The sequence below is a fragment of the Montipora capricornis genome, chromosome 9 (assembly GCF_036669925.1).
Source record: "Montipora capricornis isolate CH-2021 chromosome 9, ASM3666992v2, whole genome shotgun sequence".
Classification (NCBI taxonomy): domain Eukaryota; kingdom Metazoa; phylum Cnidaria; class Anthozoa; order Scleractinia; family Acroporidae; genus Montipora; species Montipora capricornis.
This window is the reverse complement of record NC_090891.1, coordinates 14,220,625-14,240,624: the sequence shown is the minus strand read 5'-3', so window position 1 is coordinate 14,240,624 and position 20,000 is coordinate 14,220,625. Positions and strand designations below refer to the sequence as shown.

The window sequence follows — 20,000 nt, the reverse complement described above, 5'->3', positions numbered from 1 at the left end:
ATGTGTTATCTTATCACGAAAAAGACTGAATCACTTTTGACATGGAATGTCTAATAGAGCCTTGACCTTGACAAATTTCAGTTTGGTTCAGCCTTGAGCTCTGCATAGCTTTCCTTGAATGGTTTTATGCTTTTCTGTTTGGGTCTCTGATATGTTCTGGATTGCTTTTCTTTTCCTATTCCCTTGCTGCTTCAATATTTTCAGATCTGTTTTGGCGTTTTGCAATGTTTTTCTTTTCCCTGAACTCTTCAAGTGATTTTGTCTCTTCCTCTTGATAGAGTCTCTCATGTAAGCTCTTTTTTGCCACTGCTTTGTAGAAATTATTACTGACACTCACATCATTTTTGGCCATCGTTAATTAATCGATTATTCCATTTCTACATGCATTCAAGTCTTCGCGTTGGTCAGTGAAAGGCGGTGCACAATTTTTTGCACCAATCTGTACTTGTTTAGAATATTTTGCTTCACCTTGGAAGAAAGCCATTTCTTTAATTCTTCCGTTTCTTGCTTCTAAATGCAGCGAAAGGTGCTCAAACACTTCAGTATAAAAGCGACATACAGTAATGGCGGCGCACAACCTCGCGAACAGGAAATCACACCGATCTAAGCTGTGTTGTGATCATCCATCCTGATTGGCTTATTAGATCGAACTTCCGGTTACGCAGGACTGACACATTTGCATAAAGAACCTCACCAAAACTCGTGGATATATCCACGAGTAAAAATGAACGAATTATTTTTCTTTGTCTAATAAAACTTGATTCTTCAAATAGAAAAATTTACCTCCATTACTGCTTGTGATAAGCTAACCAGTTTGGATGCAGTGCGAGCCAGCAAGCCAGCAAGCCAGCAATCCCTGATCCCAATAACCGCAAGCTACCTAAGGAACTGTAGGCTAACTGCAGTGCTAACTAGGCTAGCCAATGTGTAATTTAGGCTAACCGTAATAGCTTGCATGACTCCTATGACTTGGAGCCATGTGAACTGAGCAAGCAAGAAATCCCTTATCCTATTATAAGGGCAAACCGTAAGCTACCTAAGCTAACTGTAGGCCAACCGGTGTGACGTTTAGGCTAACCAGAGTGTTATTTAGGCCAATCAATGTGTTATTTTAATAGGCTAACCATAGTGGCTCGCTGTCTTGCAGATTATCCGGAATGGTTGCAGTTTTGCTGGGATTTTGTAAAACCCCCCAGGAATGATGAAATAGCTTTGCAACATTTTTTTTTCTTGCTTGCAGCAGTGCAAGAATTTTTTTTCTATTTCATTTGTGCTGCATGCAATTTTTTTTTTCTCTGGCCCCTAAATGACTTGAGAAGACAATTATGTGAAAAAAAATCTCAATTAAAAAGCCTAACCTTATTGCCACTGTGGGTTGCTTCCTTCCTTTTTCCAGATTCAATGCGACTTCAATTCCTCGGTTGTCAACAATTATACTAAAATCTCAATGCTGCATGCTAAATTCTCAGGCGCCCAGCATCTTCAGTCAATTATTACAGGACAAAATGTTCCACGGTTACAATTCCACATAGGAATCAATTGACAAAGATTAAACTTTCATTTCAAACCACCAACAACGCAATAGCGCCCCTGTGAGGGACCTCATGGGGTAGTTTGTTCACTCGATCCAAACCAAACTGGCTTTCGGAAGATGGTTGGGAGAGCAATGTTGGACAGTTGAACTTTGGTTCACCATATGCTCAACAAACTGACCCCTACCTGTGTGTAAGACCATTGTTTGTCAGTGACGCATTTTTCAAATTCCCTTGGGTACTGACATGACTGCATTGGTCACGCCTACTTCGTATTGACAAACTACAGAAACATATGGAAAAGTGCGTCGAAAGATGGCTTTTGTTTAGATGCTAAAAAAAATCACTGCCTTCAGTAAGTTCACCCACAGAATATTCACAAGAAAAAAAATTGAAGAGAAGAAATTGTAGTTTTTGAAGGCTTGCTATAAAAACTCTTATGATCGTGAGAAGCATACAGATGTCCTGTTAATTAAACTACAAAAATCTGGATGAAGGATTTCCATTGAAGAATTGAGTTTTTTTCCTCAGGTTGTGCAATACTACTTCCATTTTGTGCTTGGCCTCCTGCCTTTTAAAGCCATCCTTCAACAGTTGTGAATGTGACTGAGACAATGCATTCACATCAGAAACCAGGGGGATAAAAAATGTGTTGTTGACAAATTTCGGTGCAGAACCCCAGATAGGGCTCAGTTTACTAAAGTGGGCAGGGTTACAAAGTTAAACAGTCCAACATTTAAGCTTTCGTACATTTTGCTGATATTTTTTCAAGCATTTTGGCGAGGCGAAGGCGTTAAGCATTATTCAAGCATTTTAGTTTAGTGGCATTTTCCCCCCAAAATAATTTTTTTCAGGGAAAATGAAAGTTTTACAACAAAACCAACAAGAACAATCCTTAGAACATTACATTGAAACATTGCTTATGTAGTAATACAATGACAAAGACTAACTTTCTGTCACTTAAATATCAAATACCACTTATTGTTAACTCAGTGCTCGACCTTAGCAGTAGTCCACTAGTCCTGGACTAGTGCAAAATGCTTCTGGACTAGTAGAAGTTTAGAACCACTAGTCACAGGACCAGTAACTACAAGTAACATTTTATAGTGCAAAAAGACTGTAATCTACACTTTAAAATAGTCGACTTATTCACACAGTGTAACGTCCATGACAGTGATTGTAATGTCTGTGACCGTCATTTTCAAGTATTCTTGAAAAATTGTCAATTGCTGTGAAAGTGAATTCAACATTTTCAGTTAACACAATGATGAAACTGCGGATATTTAGAGCAGGTTTCGTAGAACACTTTGATAGTTCACAGGAAATTTCACTTACATGTAATGTCGATGTACTGGCAATGTGGTTGTTTTTTATGTAACATCTGTGACAATGTATTTTTACCTAATATTTCTCTGAAAGAGAGAGCATAAGGGAAAACAAATATGCACAAATATGTTCATCGAAGGTAAGATTTAAAAGTGCTATTCATCTTTGGTCAGTGCCAGTCTAAAAGTTAAAAATTGTGCCCACCATCTTTGTCTCGACTGCCCATGTTATTATCATGAAGAGATTAGAGGCCTATTTTTTTAGTTTTGACAGCAGTGATTATCCAAATAAATGCCATAAAGAAGGTTACAAATCTCATAGGAAGTACAACTGTAATGTCTTCTTTTACTCAAACCATTCTTTGAATGCACTTTCTCCGCTCTTCCTTTAAAGGTTTTTGAAAAAAAATCTGTAGTAGAAGCAACAGAAGCTGTAAACAGGGCCTAAACATTACCCGTGTTCAAATCCTTCTCAGCAGCCATAATTTCATCAGCTGTTAACTGATTTACAAGAAGTATGATTTGCAATTCTGTAACCAATCGCAGCAAGAGCTCTATTGTTTTTCGGCCAATCAGAGTAAAGTCCAGATTCTGGACTACGGGCAGATGACTCGTTAAGAAATTGTATCAGGCGTACCCTTTCGCACCATGTCTAAGGAAAAGTACCGTAAACGTCCATGTATAAGCCGCACTTTTTTTCACAAAATTGAAGCCATAAATCAAGGGTGCTGCTTATCCATGGATACACCTGTGTTTGGAGTTTTAAAAAACCTAATTAACATTCATACAACTTCTTAAGATCTCAGTAAAGAAACATAAAAGAAACTGAGAGCATGTTGCTGTTGTTCATTGACTTTTTAATGAGTGGTGGCTCCCAAAGGAGCCGTTTGTGTCTTCGACTGTTTATCGGCGAATATTGCTCTCCAAGAGTTCTTTCAAGCGATTAATTTTCGCTTTTCTCGAACAAGTAAACACCAACCTACAAGGAATCTCCATTCCTCCGCACAGCTGTTTGCAGTGACGTCTTCGGCCAGTCACTTCCACGCGTATCTTTCCGTCACATGCGATAAAATACCACAAAATTCGCGAGTACTCGCGAGGTAAATGGAGAACTGTTTCGTTGTCCTTGACCACCTTCTCGGCACATTTGTCGACCGCAATATCAAGCTCCTTGTTCAGCATGAATTTTTTCGCCTGTTGCGGTACATCCATGGATCTTTATAGACGTAGTCATGATACCCAGACCCTGGCCCAGACTCCTCCCCATATTTAAAGCTTGGCTACTAAGCACTCGTTCGTTTTGTTTCAATATCGAAGGAATTTCAACTTATGGTGAAACCTTGATTGTTTGTCCTTGTTGGTTTATAGCAATAGAACGTTACTGGAACTTCAAACTTTATTGTATTACATTTTTTTCCAAAATCTGCGTTTCTAAATTCGGGGTGCGGCTTATCTACGGATGCGGCTTATACATGGACGTTTACGGTACGCCTGATCGCAGGTTAATCTGATCCCAGTGACTGTTGATTTTTCTTGTAAGGGAATAAGCAAACAAGTCCGGCCAAATAGTTTTACGTTAAAAGAAACAACTTTTGTAAATCTGAAATTAACATTATCATACATGTATACAGAGGACATTTGTTTCCAGAAAGGTCTGCTACTGCAGTGTTACTGATTAAATGTATCCAGTAAGGTCTACGAACTGTCTATGGAGTAAACTTGAAATGCCACTCGGGTCAATAGTGTCGAAGACTGTTTACAGTCTGTGTGATTGCTGAGTATGCTTCGATCATATGGACAAAGAATAATTATCTCCTCGGCAATCGCACAGAATACATGTAGTTTCAAAGACTTTCCTCTCTCGAAGTACTACGGAAGTAATTTTCATTAACCAGCTACATTGTAGGTTACAGCTAAATTGTTGGGAGGATCGTGCTCTTGATTAGAAGCCTATGGAGTAAACTTGAAATACCATGCCAGTTTGATGGTGTCAAAGACTGTTTACAGTCCATGTGATTGTTGAGTATGTTCCGATCACACGACAGAGGGATAAATTATCTCCTCTGCAATCGCACAGAATAGTGTCGTTTGTTGTGATTTTTTCCCAATTTCATCAACCGGATTTGGAAGAGGGCTAAGCTTGCTCGCTTTTCTGCGTTACTCCGAACAACGTTCTCCAAGGACTTTGGCAGGCGTTTCTTTTATTCGTATTCCCAGTTGTGTTTGTGCTATTAGTCTATCGAGGAATCAGTCAAGCGGCCAGCTCATTAAATTCTCTATTGCCTTTCCTCAATCCTCGGTCCTGGCGAGAATGAAGGATCCAGTCGAGAATCGAGACTCGAAAGAGACTGTCAACTTACTTTTGCACGGTACTGTAGTTGCTATTACTGATGAGCTAAAATGCAATATATCTGAAACGGTTAAGTCAGCACGTTTTATTGGAGTCATGGCAGATGGTGGGACATGATTGTGGGGGACAAGAGAGGTAGAAGATGTGTATGTGAGATTTTTGGAGAATGGAGTGCCTGTGAGTAGATTTAGGATTTAGGATTTAGGAATTAGGATTTCAAGGCACAATCAAAGATGTAAAACTTTTCCAAAATGCAAAGGAGAAGTTGCAGGGTATTTGGAAATACGAGAAGTATTCCTGCAAGGCTGTATGTGAAATCAAAGAGCTGGCAGACATGATGGGTGAAAGGGCATACAAAGCTGTGAAAGCTGATGGTACCAGGTGGATTCCTCATTTAGACAGAGTCCTAAAAGTGTTACTGACTAAGAACTATAATTTAGTGGTTACTCACTGTCAGCATGCCAGTCAAACAAGTGACAGCAGTGCTAAGATAAAGTTCTAGGGGTGTTAATGATGAAATTAGTTGCAGTTTGCGGTAATTCGTGATTAACTATAAGATTCTGAATGGTGTCTTTGACAAGTTTTTGATTTGTGGAGGTGAGATCTTCCTGGATTTTGGCATAAAACGAGGTGCCTTTTTGGTTAAGGTCAGACAACCAAACAACTACCGCGCTGCCTTTGTCGGCCGATTTGACAACTATGTCATTGTGTTTACTAAGATTTTTAAGCGCCGCCCACTTTTCTGATAGAGTTTGATTAAATATAGTTTATAAGTTTCTATTAGTGGCAACGTGCTATGTACCAGTGTGCACTACAAACCTACAGATTCTCACAGTTATTTGTTGTAACCAGGCATTAGATAGGACGCAAAGATGGAAAACTGGACACTGAAAACAGCCTTTTTCAAATGTTCCGGCAGATAAGTTGCACCCCTGATTTTTAGCAACAATTTTTTGGGTAAAAGTTGCCGCTGACGTGCGGGTGTTTACTGTAGTCTTTTTAATTGAGTTTTTGTATAATATTGTCTTCTCAAGTCTTTTATCAGGATTCCCATACAAATCACTGCGCACCGGTGGCTCAGTTGGTTGAGCACCGGGCTGTCACGCGGGAGGTTGTGAGTTCAACTCCGGCCGGACCAACACTCAGGATCTTTAAATAACTGAGGAGAAAGCGCTGCCTTTGTAATTACATCTGCAAATGGTTAGACTCTCTAGTCTTCTCGGATAAGGACAATAAGCTGGAGGTCCCGTCTCACAACCCTTGTTCATTAACTCTGTGGGACGTTAAAGATCCCACACACTATTCGAAAAGAGTAGGAGACATTGTTCCCGGTGTTGTGGTCTGACCTTTCCAGCATGTGGTCGGCTTGGCAGGATTAGCTTGAAGGGCTTCTGTGTGAATGAGACCACAATTGTGTATAACAGCCAGAATTCAGGCTACTTAGCCAAGTGCTGGAGCCTCACTCAAATCTTATATTTTTGTTGGCTTTCCCTCACACTGCACATGGGGCACCTGTGTACGTAGTTGCTTTGTAGGTGTATGCCATTATCACATACAATCATTCACCAGATGCACCACCTTTTATAGATGAGAGGCTGGCCTTCACTGAAAAGCTACAGTCACTGTGTTTAAAAGAATTGTGTAGGGTATGGATATTAATCGACTATTGGCCAAGAGAAACAAAAACAACCTAAAAACCCAATATGGCAACATGTCCTTTCTGATTAGTGATTGACGGTAAATAAAGAAGATTTGACTGTGGGTGACCAGGCTCATGGCAAGACATGGAAGCCAAGAACTGAAAACTGTGTTGACTGATCTTCTGGCACATAAAGTGATCCTTTTCCTAGCATTTTTTACCCCTCTGAGTAGCATGTAAGCTGATGATACTAGAAGTGCCTATAACCTCCAAAAAATTTTTTGCCGAAAAAAATCTTTGTTTCACTGGGCAAGATTCTGCCAATTCCTTTTTTCATTTCTTTGAAACCTTGTTTTCTTATGAATTTTCAAAGTATTTTATTTTTTCTGCACAACCGAGTGAAGCTAAGGCTGGGGCTAGTGACTTCATTTCAGGATCTCGTTCATTTGCATCAACTAGTAGTTGTGTAAACAAACAACACTGCATTTTGCTTATTCACAGAGTTCCTTCAGTGCTTGTGCATCGCCTTGCACACCATTGATGATTCCTCAACATTATCTTGTGGTGTTTCTTCCACGGTTGTTAGGACGTACTACTGCAGCACTCTTATTCCTCTGGCATTTTGTCTCGGGTTCCGTGTTGATGAGAAGATCGGACTTTCAAAAGCATCTTTATTTCTCTAAATAATAAAAACAAACACGGGGATAGCACTTTGAGCATGTTGAGAAATATGCTCATCTAGAAAGAGATCTTATCTGGCTAGCCGAATGTTTCATAAGAAGGACGTGTATGAAAGAAACGTGTATCAAGCAAGAGGGAATGCTCTCAACAATAATTTTCTCACCTTATGAACACAATTTAGGCAATTCCGTAGAGAAGCAGTTCGATATGTGATTCATTTCATATATCACACCGTTCATTGATTCATTCATTTTAGGACATTTGAACCCACAAATGACCAGCTCCCAACTCCAGTGGCTTCAAAGCTCAGTTGATTAGAGTGCTGCACTGGCATCACGAGGTCACGGGTTCAAACCCTGTTGAAGTCCTGAATTTTTCAGGCTTCTCTACCGATTGCCTAAATTGCTTTCATAACTGTGATGAGGATTATACATGTAGCTTTACCAGAGCTTTAATTTCTGCAGTGTTGCTAAGTGACTAAAGTAATTTTAAGTAATGTTACCAAAATTATTGTGAGTGTGCTTTCATTGCTTTAAGGAGAGGGAAACTAGCCACTGGCAGAGACATTGGCATACATAATGGGTTGGGCATGCTTAATTGTTTCAGTTGATATTGCACTTCATGTTCGAATTTTACATAAGTTTTAAATGGGGAATTTAATTGTTGTGTGCCAGGATGCACAAACAAGTGGAGAACTCTCACAATGTGAGTTTTTGTTATTTTTATTTATAATATTTTTTTTATATTTAAACACAATTATTTGTAGCTTTTGCTCAAGAGCAGATATGCTCATCCAGAGAGCTCATGCTTACAGTGGGTGCAGGTGGAACAAAAAAAACATCAGTGCACAGACCTGATCGTAGTACTAGCATTGAGTCGCTTGGAGTCTCTTACATAGTTTTGCAGGCACTTGAATAAAAAATATTTATTCTGTTCATCTAATAAATTAACAGAACTGAAAAGAAATTGTCAAACTGAAGACAGCACTGCAAGATCTCAAAGGAAAAAAAACACATTATTTTTGTGAAGATCGAGGTTAAGTAGATTCATTGTATTGATGAAAGAAAACCTAAATTGACACTGATGATTTAAAGGCAGTGATGAAGACATTTTGTTCCCCAATTTTGAAACGTTGCTTTTGTGCTTTGATTTATTGAAAGGAACAACTCTCAATAATGGGACAGTTTACTGTGATCATGGGTATAACAAGCCTGTATGGCAAGAATTTACATTGGTACTGTTAAAGTTTATTAGGCTTGGGTTATTTGAAAAACATTTGGCACACAGGTTCAGAGTATCAGCTGCAACTGGATCCGGTTCTTACCAAATAAACTTGAGCTATTAGGTGTATTCAGTGGCCATCCAGGGACCTCTCTTTTTACTGCATGCCACCAAATTTTCAAATTGTGTTATCTGAACTTGGTTTCCATAATGGGCTGCACTGAATTGCTGTGATGTTACATGTATGTTATCCAAGCAACATTGTACAAGTCGAGAACCACAGTGAAAAGACTCATAGGTATTACCCGAAAATAATGGAGTGGTGTCATTTTGCAGTGATTCTATTGTGGCTCTTTCAGTGACCCAGAAATTGTGAAGCAATGTAGTCATTACAACTTGTAAATTAAGTTAATTGAGCAAAGGTTAACCTAATCATGGTGGACAAAGATTTTGTCATACAAGTTGTACAAGATGAATGTGCCTCTGTGGGAGGCATCCAACATCTATCATGTGACAATTTGGCACAAAACATATTATTTCCACCACTCTCATGTCTGACTTCAATTCGTGTCATCAGCCTGTTGCCATTTCCAGCCTTAGGTGGGCATTTTATACTAAAAAACTGCTTTGAGAACCTAACAAAGAAAAAATACCGTTTAAATTGGATTCAAAAGTACATTTGAGGAGCATTAAAATGATGTTTATTTCATTCTCATTTTGTGTAAATATCAACACCTCGAACCTACATGTATGACGAGATCTTAAGTTTTTAATCCTCTTAATTTTTATACATTGATTTAACCATTTATTTTTACTGAATTCTTATACATGTATCTTATCAAAGCTATTGCATTGTAAACTTGTCTGCATGCGGGTATTTATCTTTTTAATAAAGATGTACATGTAGTAACACGCTCAATCATTTACCGGTATTCATTATTGTTGAGAACCAAGTGATTTCCTTTAAAGTTTGTCAATAACCTCATAATAATATTTTTTCCATAATACCCATTTGGAAACTGTCATGGAAAGTATGTATGATTTTGAAATTTTGGGATTTTTATATGACTGCAATAATGGTATTGATTATTACAGTTAAAAGGTGGGGTATGGTTGGCATAGTTAAAGAAAATTAGAAACAACTGGCACTGTCTTGTGATCCTGAGGTAATTAAAAGAGACCTCAATGATACTGAAATCTTAATTAGTCATACATGTAAGTAGTGCAATAGTTATTTCTTGTTGATGTGACCTAACCTGATCTGTTACCTGTGTGTTTTTAACCTGCTGTTTGTTAGCGGATGCAAGGTATGCTTATGTGCTTTCAACCGGTGATGTTCTTCTTTAAGCACCTGGCCAGTATGATTTACCACCCAAGATAAAAAAATACTTCTGTTCAAATTCTGCAAAACTGACTTTTCAAACCAAGACACCCGACAGTCAAAATTCCAAAAAGGAAGAGTTATTGCCATTAACCTTTTTCATGTTCCTTATGGGTGGACACTCTGTGTCTCTTATACATGTATGTTTACTAAAATAAGTACCAGTAATGTCAAGTTTTTGTGTTTTTCCTTCAGTAACAGATCCTGGACATTGCCTTTTGAAAATCACAAAAATATTTCAAGGATGGCCCTATCTGGAGATGGCAGGATCCTTATTACTGTTGATGAAGGTACTATAAAATGTAACAATAGTGTTCAACTACTGTAAGTTCTGTTTGTGAAAGAATGGTTGTTTTATCTGACTAAAGATTGCAGAGCTCTTAATATTTTTGTTGTGCTTTTAGATAGTGTTACAAATTAGCCAGGATCAAAAAGTGCTTTTTCTCATTTCAACAGTCCACTTTAGATACCTCATAATGTCAGGGGCTTTACACTGTACTTCTCAGCTGGGAAATGGTATCCATTTCTGCTGCCTTTTTTAATGAGTGGCCATGCAATTAATATAATCCTGCTTTCAGCTTTGCATGCTTTTTGCCATAATGCATTGTGTTTGTGAGTAGAATGCACTGTGCATCTACATGTACTAGAGTGCATTGCTCTATGGAAAAGCCTCACCTTGAGAAGAAGTCCCACAGTACTGTTACAAATAATATTATTATTATGAACTACTATATCCATGGCATCTGACAGGATGCGGCGATGTGGATCTGCATAATTCACTGAAATCCTCATCTTCCGCATAATTCCAATATTTTCCGCAAAAAACAGAAGAAATATCTGATATTAGTGATAAAGCAACTCTTTAACATCCTCAAAAACATAAAAGCTGAAGAAATTGACTGTTTTGAAACGCTTATTTTCCTGAACATTGAAGAAAACACACCATTTCGTTCGCAAGATGAAAGTTCGCAAGAAAGATCGTAAGCAGTTTCCGCGCATTTTTTTGCCAATGAGCCTGGACACTAGTTTTTGTTCCTGCAATGCTTTCCATTGGACGAGAAACAGTTACACCTCAGCAAATGACGTAACTGATAAGAAATTAGACCCTCCTTTAGGATACACTGGGTTGCCTGTGGTACGTGCACCGTTCCAGACAATTTTTTTCAAGTTGGGGGGTCATTAAGAAGTCATACCAGACGAGGCCCTTTGGCTCACAGGTCCTCACATGTTCGTACGACGAAACAGATCTGTCCTTGCGTAATATGTAGCTCTAACAGTGCACGATATTGTTTTGGTATTGTCTATCATTGTAGTGCCATGGTAGAAGTCTTGGGTAAATAGTCTGAGAAGACAAGTGGTTACTGGCAAATTACTGAACCCAGAAAGATTGAAGAAAATAAATGGGAAGCGAGAAATATTGGCTTCTGGGCTGACATGTTGATAAACTTCTTTTCACCACAAGTTTAAGCGTGCCCTCTGAGCATCTGACAGCTTTGTAATACCGAGGTTCACTGAAGTTAAGGCCTGTTGGGCGGGGTTAGTGTTTGGATGGGAGACCAAAATAATATACCCCTCATGAAACAGAAGCATCGGACCGAAAATACTATTAACGCTAACAAATGCGAACTCAGCAAGGTACAGATTTTGTTAGCTTGCTTTATGCAAAAACAAATATTGATGCAAAAGTAAATAAATATTGATACACAGTTTTTAGAAAGAGCAGAAGGAAGTTTCCAGGACGATCGCTCGAGAATAACATATTTACGACATGAAAACAACATTTATTTTGAACCGTGAATATAGAATATAAAAAGTTACGATCAGCGACAAACATTTTAGGGGATTTTTGCAACGTTCAATTTTGTTATTCTACGTTTTGGCTGTACAAATAAATTGCAAAATCGCGGCATGTTTACTCGCCAAACAGTGAAGTATCTGTGTCAAATGATGGCAAGATACCGGGTTTTTGTAAGTTTCTTTTTCTGTCAAGTGTTATAAAGTTTGACAATGAAATGAGCGAAGTCAAAACAAAGATCACAATCGCCCAACTCTTGTTTATGCAAAGTCAAAATTTACTCTCCAAGACGCGTAGGACGTTATTTATCTTAACCAGGTAATTCCATCATTTTGGAAATAGCAGCTACTTTATTATTCAACTGCGTCACAATTCTTCACTGATTTTGGGGCTCATTTTGTTGAAACTCAAGCACGCTTCCAACAGGCCTGTGAAGCCTTCCTGCTTACAGAGCAATACTAAAAAACTTCTCCCATATCACATTTCAACCTTAAGCTCGAAAATTCAATACACAACATGATATTATAATTCACAAAGGCAGAAAATACCACAGAATCCTTTTCCAGCAAAAATTTTATTGAAATAAACAACATATTTGCTCTTAGAGGCGAAAACCTCTTCCTATTTCATTGCGTGCGTGAAGACAAGAAACTCGATCATGTTAAATTACCATGTACTTCAGGTAAATGCAGCACACTTTGATTTCGGCTCGACGGGCGATAGATTGTTGTCGAAGTCCATTACTCGTCGCTTTTAAGATTCCACCGCCTGTATATTCAATTGACTTGCCATTATTGAGCTTTATAAGGGTATATTTTGTTCAAAGATCCACTAAAACGCCATTCGGGTTACATGACTTTCGACGCCATTGCCGGTTAAGTTAATCGTTCTACTGTGTCCACCAGAGAAATCTACGCATTTCCCACTACCCTCTCGATCCTAAGAAAATACGCGCAGAAGGCTCTATGCACAAAGCCATCACTTAGCAGGGGAGTGACAGGCAAGACTTTTCCTGACGCGGAAAATAACAAAAAAACCCACGAAATGAAACGGAGATTCCGACTGGCTTTGGCAACCCAGTAACTAAGGGTGCGTTCGATTGACCGTATTCCGGAATAGGATTACATGGAATACAAGTTAGAAATCCTTCGTTTTTACGGAGATTCACATTAAAAACGTCGAACACCTGCTAAAATGCTATTTTAAACATATCTTTATTATCCTTGTTGCTTCAAAACACCAGACATACCGTTTTGAATTCATCACTTCACGTATTCTTATTCCGGAATACTGTGAATGAAACACACCCTAAGTCAATGATCGAGGGAATGGATCGCTCTCCAAAGGTATTACAATTTTGCTCCATTATCTCCAAATAATTGAAATAAAATTCATGATAAGAAACAAAATAATTTTTTATCGCTTTATTCAATTTACCAAAAGTTGCGGGAAAATCCCAACTGCTAACCCTTTTATTTCAACGGTGAAACATCACATCAATGACTTGCTTAAGGCTGCCCCCGGTCAACATGATAAAAAAACTACTGGTCCTACATAAACTCTACTACATGGTTGAAGTACATCATCGTGGCCTTCAAGCCTTGGGAGTAAGTGCTGACACCTACAAAGGAATCATGGTACCTTCCATTTTAAGCAAGCTCCGGAACCTGTTAGATTACAAATCACTAGAGGGAAAAAAAACAGTGGACGATGGAGGAAATACTGTAGGAGTTGTTGTGCGAACTTGAACTGAGAGAGGAACATTGTACAAAGAATGAGAAAACCGAAAGGCAGGACATGGGAAGTTGTAGTGGCAGACCCGCGACAGCCAGTGCCCTGTTAAGAAAACCTTTTAACGATTTCTGTGCATATTGTAAAGGCAAACACGCCCATGAAGAATGCATGAATGTTAAATCCGTCTGTGTTAAGAAGGGACATATTGCTAGAGAATGTAAACGCAAAATTGTTTCTAAGTTGTAACAAACCGGGCCATCATATTTCAATTTGCTATGGGGGTCACAACGCGTCCAAGCGCTGTGTCAAGTCAATCGCACGAACAATAGTTATCGTGATGTCTCGCAAAATGCCTGTCAAGCCAGTGCTAGCCATGCTAGTCCTGCCCTTCACATAGGCTCAGTGGGGAGGGTTGCGTTACTAACAGCACAAGCAATCATTTCGAGAAACAAAGGTTCGAGGGTGAGGGTGTTATTCGATGCCAGTAGCCACAAATCCTTTATAGCTACCAGAGTTGTCCAGTCGGCCAGGTTGAGGGCAGAGAGACGTGAGTGGATTATTATTGAAAATCTAGGAATTTGAGAGGACAACGAAGTTCTTGAAGGGTTAAACAATGCGATCATCTTCAATGGTGAAAGATATGAAGTGTCCCTTCCCTGGAAAGAAGGAATTGGGCCCCTGCCGAAAAATTATGAAAATAGCATGAAGCTCCTCAAGGGACAGAAGACAAGGCTAAAAGACAATCCTGAGATTTGAAAATGATTTGACGCCATCATAAGGGAGCAAGAAGAAAATGGAATAATTGAAAGGGTGGCCGAGCTAGATGCGGCCGACAGTGTTCATTACCTTCCACATGCCGTGATACGCAAAGATACTAAAACAACAAAGGTAAGAATAGTGTATGATGCATCTTCCAAAGAAGGGAAATGAGTTGTGTCCCTAAATGATTGTATGTCGGACGAGCCTTATCTCCACTGTTGTATGATATTTTGATTTGATTTTGAGAAAATACAACTGCGTTAGTCAGTGACATACAGAAGGCATTCCTCAGTATCGTTGTGAAAGAGCTTGACAGGGATTGTTTGCATTTCCTGTGGATGAGAAGTGTTGACAGCGAGCGATTTAGACCCTATCGCTTACAGATTTTGCCGTGTTGTTTCGATTGTTCACCCTTTGCTTAATGCGACGCTCGAGTATCATTTGGACTTGTTCACTCAGCTCGATCCAGAGTTTGTGTGTATTATGAAAAGGAGTTTCTATGGTGTTGTTACCGGAGAAAAGACCATTCAGGAGACAACTGAGTTGTACGATAAAATGAAATCAAGACTTGCACAGAGTGCGTTTAAACTCAGGAAATGGTTGTCAAACAGTGAAGAATTAAGAGCCAAAATAATACAACCTGAACTGTGTAGTGAGTCAAGTGTTGACGCACAAGTGCGAGGCGTCAACGAAAGTTATGCCAAGGCCACAATTGGAGCGAACACGGGTTCGAAAAGTGAGAAGGTCCTCACAGTTGTGGAATTGCGAACTGGACTTGTTTGTGTTTGACCTGTCTGATGTGGAGGAAAGAGCCGATGGGTTGCCAGTTTTGAAACAGCATTCTGAAGGTGATTGCAGGTATGTATGATCCCATAGGTTTGCTGAGTCCAGTGCTAGTTGGAATGAAAGTTTTATTCCAAGAGTTGTGCGTTAGCAAAGTAGAATGGGGCAAAAGGCTAACTGGCGAATTGAAGAAATGTTGGAGAGGATGGTTGAGGGAATTAAAGAGGTTCACATTCCAAGATGAGTTATGGAGTAGTCCAGGGTAAGGTTAATTGCCCATTGCATGGATTTGCTGATGCTAGCAAAATGTCCTATTGCTCCGTTATTTATTTTGTGTGTGAAACTTCTGGAATCATCACAAACATCCAAGACGAGAGTTCCCCTCTGAAGGCACAGACGATACCATGATTGGAATTAATGTCGGGCAACATTCTTGCTACACTCATGAAAACCATTAAGAACACCTCAGAAGAGGAAGTCAAAATATCTGGTATGTGTTTGTGGTTAGACAGCAAATCAGCTCTTAGGTGGATAGCGAACAAATTTTTTTTTCGGCGAGCGTGGGTCTTTTTGTGCATACGAGCTGTTCATTCGCACTCCCACCTGAATCTACACCAACCCAGACCCTACCACTATCCCCTGATATACCACGAATATCTAAAGGGTATACCTTTTGCAAGGGTCTGTTGAAGAAGATACACTGTAGGTTTCCCTTTGGTGACAAGTCTTAATTTGACACCTCTTATCTCATGGTCTTTACCTGCTATTAGTTCTTCTACCTTTCCCATGTTCCAATTGCTTCTCTTTCCATTGTCTTTGTGTACTAAAACCAATTTACCTTCACTTACTTTGTGGTTGTTTTCCCCCTTGTTACGGTGATCTTTCAACTTGATTAAACATTCTTTACGCCAATGATTCCAGAAATGTATTCTCAGCTTCGCAAGATACCTGAACCTTCTAAGATACCCATTTTCACTTTCTTCCTCGTCATCCTCTGTTTGTTTGGGTAAACTTATCAACCGACGTCCGTTAGGACATGGAGTTTGCATCCCACTTCGTCACATTCGTAGGTCAAAGGATGAGAATTCATGGTTGCTTCTAACTCGGTTAAGACGGTTGAAAGTTCATCCACATTAAGTTTGGCCTTTCCAAGTGCCTTTCTTAGACAACATTAAGCAGTGCCTATCAAGCTCTCATAAAATCCACCCCACCATGGAGTCCTTTCCAAATTGAATTTCCAGGCTATTTGATTACCTTGTAGGTGCTCCTTCACTTTTTTGGTGTCATGCATGCTCTTCAACAGCTTTGCAGTTTCCTTAAAGGTTTTTACATTTTCTGAGATAATTAGTGATGGTGCTCCTCTTCTAGCAGCAAATTTTCTCAAACATCGCACAAATGTAGTCACATGACAGATCAGTTACCAAATCTAAATGCACTGCTCATGGTACACAACAAGTAAACAAAACAACATATTTTTTAACCATTTCCCCCATGTGCGCCTTGAGAACAATGGCCGTGCAAAGTCAATACCTACCCTAGAGAATGGTGTAGCTTCCTTTACTCTGAAATCCGGTAAAACCACTGTTGGTGGCGCTCTAAATGGCTTACCCTGCTTATCCTTTTACAAGTCAGGCTTTCTCAGAACCCTTTTCACAACCTGCCGGACCTTGGGCACCCAAAATTGTGACCTAAGGTCTCTAAGTGTCGCTCTAACTCCTCCATGGTGTACCTTTCTGTGGCATTCTTCAATGAGTAGTTTTGTAAGTTTGTGATCTTTCATGAGGATGATGGGCTGTTGTGAATCTACGTCTAAGTCAGAATTCTCTAACCTGCCTCTGCACCTCAATATACCCCCATGCTCCTCCAATGTCAATTTGTAAGCCAATTCCATGTGTACTTTGTCATTCTTCAGTTCTTCTTGAAGAGCTTTGATCCATGTGTTTTCTGTTGCAGCTATTTCGTCTCTCTGTCAAGTGTGACTGTTTTCCGCTCTTGTCTTTTTCTACTTGACCGTAAATTAAAGGGGTTAGGTCACGCTATTTTAGGTAATTTTGTTAATTATGATCTCTAAACGTCAAATTGGCAGAGCAAGAGTCTTTCATTTGCAAAATCACGGCCACATAACAACTGAGAATGATTTTCAAGCTTATTAAATGGCATTTTGATATAGACTGATATAAATTTGAAAAAAGGGGGGCTGAAATTTTTCAAATTTACCCAAATTCAATCCATTTCAATCCTCTCCAGTTTTGTCCATCCATGTCCCTTCTTGGCTTCCCTGTGCTTTGTTAGAGTTCTTCTATAGTTTTGAACAGTTATTTTGATATTTTAGTTAATTCTATGACCATTCCATCAGTGCTGAAAATGCCTAAAATAGCGTGACCTAGCGCCTTTAAACTGGGAACGTTCGACCCACACAGTCATTCTCAACAGCCGTCCATACTTACTGAAGTTGTTTGTGTCCAACACCTGCGTGACACCTGATTTTTTCGTCACACCTGCCACTGTCACATTAACCCGTTTTCTCTCTTCCTTGCTCTGAGCGGTTTCACTGACCTCTGAATCTGGTCATTCATTTTCTGGTTGGGATAGCCAACTGGGACCTCTCCACCATACAGCTGTAGGTCACACTCCATCTCAGTCTTGAGAGTCTCTCACCCTTGAACCAATGTCTGCTGGGTTTTCTTTGCTTGGGCAATACCCCTATTCGTCCTTCTTAGTGACTTTGAGAATTTCGTTAACCGGATGGCGGACAAATTGTTTCCACTCCCCACTGTGCTGGATTCACATTGGCTAACTTGAGCTATGATAGATTGCTAATTGTTTTGTTTGTTTTGTTGTACAACCACGCATTATTTTGCGTGTCAGGCCGAGCGTACTATGTTTTCACCCCTTTAGGTCAAAAGGGGGGATTGTGTCCGAGAATGAAAGTTTTAATGTTTATTTATCTCCTTTTGGTTGATATCTTTAGACATAGAGGCGACATTGTTGACATGTAGTTGAGATTGCTGTTGATAGGAATAGTATTGTGAAGGATTGAACAGAAGAAAAAATAAAGTGTAATCAAAAAGGAAAGATACAATGCTCTGTTTTTCATATCAGTGGGGGGGGGTGGGGGAAAATTTGCTGGTTGGCAAATTCAGCGGTTAAGCTTCACGACTTAATCTTTTCAGAGGTTTTTTTTTGGGGGGGGGGGTGGGTGTTATCTTGATGACTCTGAATTTACTGTTTGTTGGTTCTGTATGGTAATCCACAAATATGTGACCTCTCAGGCAAAAACGTACACTAATGACTTTCCGTGTATGACAGGAATTCCGTGTGGAAGCTGTGTGACACCCGTGAGGTTTTAATTTTAGGCCGTTCTTGCAGCTTGGCTCACTCGTGCGCCCAACCTCTCGTTCGCTAGAACAATCCACTCGTTTGAACCAGGTAGGCAACTGTGTGATAAATATCACATACCACTTGTTTGGAGAAGCGTCCACTCGTTCAAACAACACTGTAAAACCAAAAACGAATCATTCTTTCAAAAGACTCCAGATAATTATGCTTTACGGTGTTTCTTGTTTGATCACTCATCGATCGATCCATTGATTTCACATGGAATCTTATGCTTGTTATCTATATTTATTTATTTTGTTGCGCTTCAAATAGGTTTTTTTTATATTAGCGAGAATTGCAAGGTCGAGTTCTGCAAATGTCAGTTTCATGCAATTGTATATATTCAACAACACAACTTCCTGGCAACGTGGACCATTTTTCACACCACCAAGGCACCCACATCCATCTTGTAAAAACCTTTTTGCATTGGCGATTATTTCTTCATTTCCGAGCACATCTTGATCACATTCTGCCATGATAACATGAGTTGAACTGATTGTTGCGTTACCTAGCTGTCACATGATTTTTCTATTTTGTGCTAAAATATGCAAATTTCACAAGGAATAAGGAATGTGGGAACTCATGCGTTAATAATGCAAATAATATTTAGATCTTCTCGTTTTTTTCCCAAGCGATCTCTCCAGGGTTATGAAAAAATTATAATCTTTTTCACAGCGTTAAGCTGTTGGATAGATTTCAAAGAAATTTCCTTGGAATGTCAATGCCCTAACCTTTCCTGGTTCACAGCTGTTTTCTTTGCTGATTTTGATGGCTTATGACTACCTTCTTAAACAAAATAATTATTTTCATATGAGTTGTAATGTTAGCAGTTGACTGCTGACCTTTACGAGCTTCTAAACTCGTGAAATTATGTGGGCATCCACATAATTATTGACGTTGAAAGGGAATTAAATTTTCTCAATCACATTGTTGTTCGTAGCTGTGATGCCAAGATGCCCGTTCTATTTATTACTCTTTTATACATAATTACATATATATTTCCTTAATCTTTTTTAAATTTTTGAAATCCTTTTTAGGTGAAGTTTTAACAAAGCGTTATTTTTTTATTATTACTCGTTTGGTGTCTCGGTTCTTCTTGTCACGGTTTTGTGCTTTTCGTATTTAAGGTCAAGTTTTGTCCAAACAACCATAATTTTTTAAGAGCCGTTTGCGTTAACCCATGAAATCATAGCAACAGAAACAAAATGTTTACCCACTCGTGCCAAATTTTTTTTCAAGCAGTGCAAAATTTTCGACCATTCGTGTGAGATTTCTGAGAACCCGTTTGGTTGTGCAGTGCCACTTGTTCACTCGACTTTTCAAGCCGTGAGCAACCCGTGAGGGAGCCATGTGAAAAACCTGTTTCCCGGAAAGTCCTTAGTGTACGTTTTCCTGTGAGAGGTCATGTATATATATATATAT

General features: G+C 39.2%; 1 protein-coding gene across 3 annotated transcripts in view; it reads left to right on the top strand.

Annotated features, from left to right (window-relative positions):
* Positions 1 to 20,000, top strand: part of LOC138015680 (periodic tryptophan protein 2 homolog) — a 161,144-nt gene that overhangs the window by 1,808 nt on the left and 139,336 nt on the right. For all 3 annotated transcript variants that reach the window (XM_068862791.1, XM_068862790.1, XM_068862792.1), the window contains one exon: positions 10,325 to 10,419. In XM_068862791.1, coding sequence (XP_068718892.1) covers positions 10,325 to 10,419 — 95 coding nt within the window. The remainder of the gene's footprint in view (positions 1 to 10,324; positions 10,420 to 20,000) is intronic.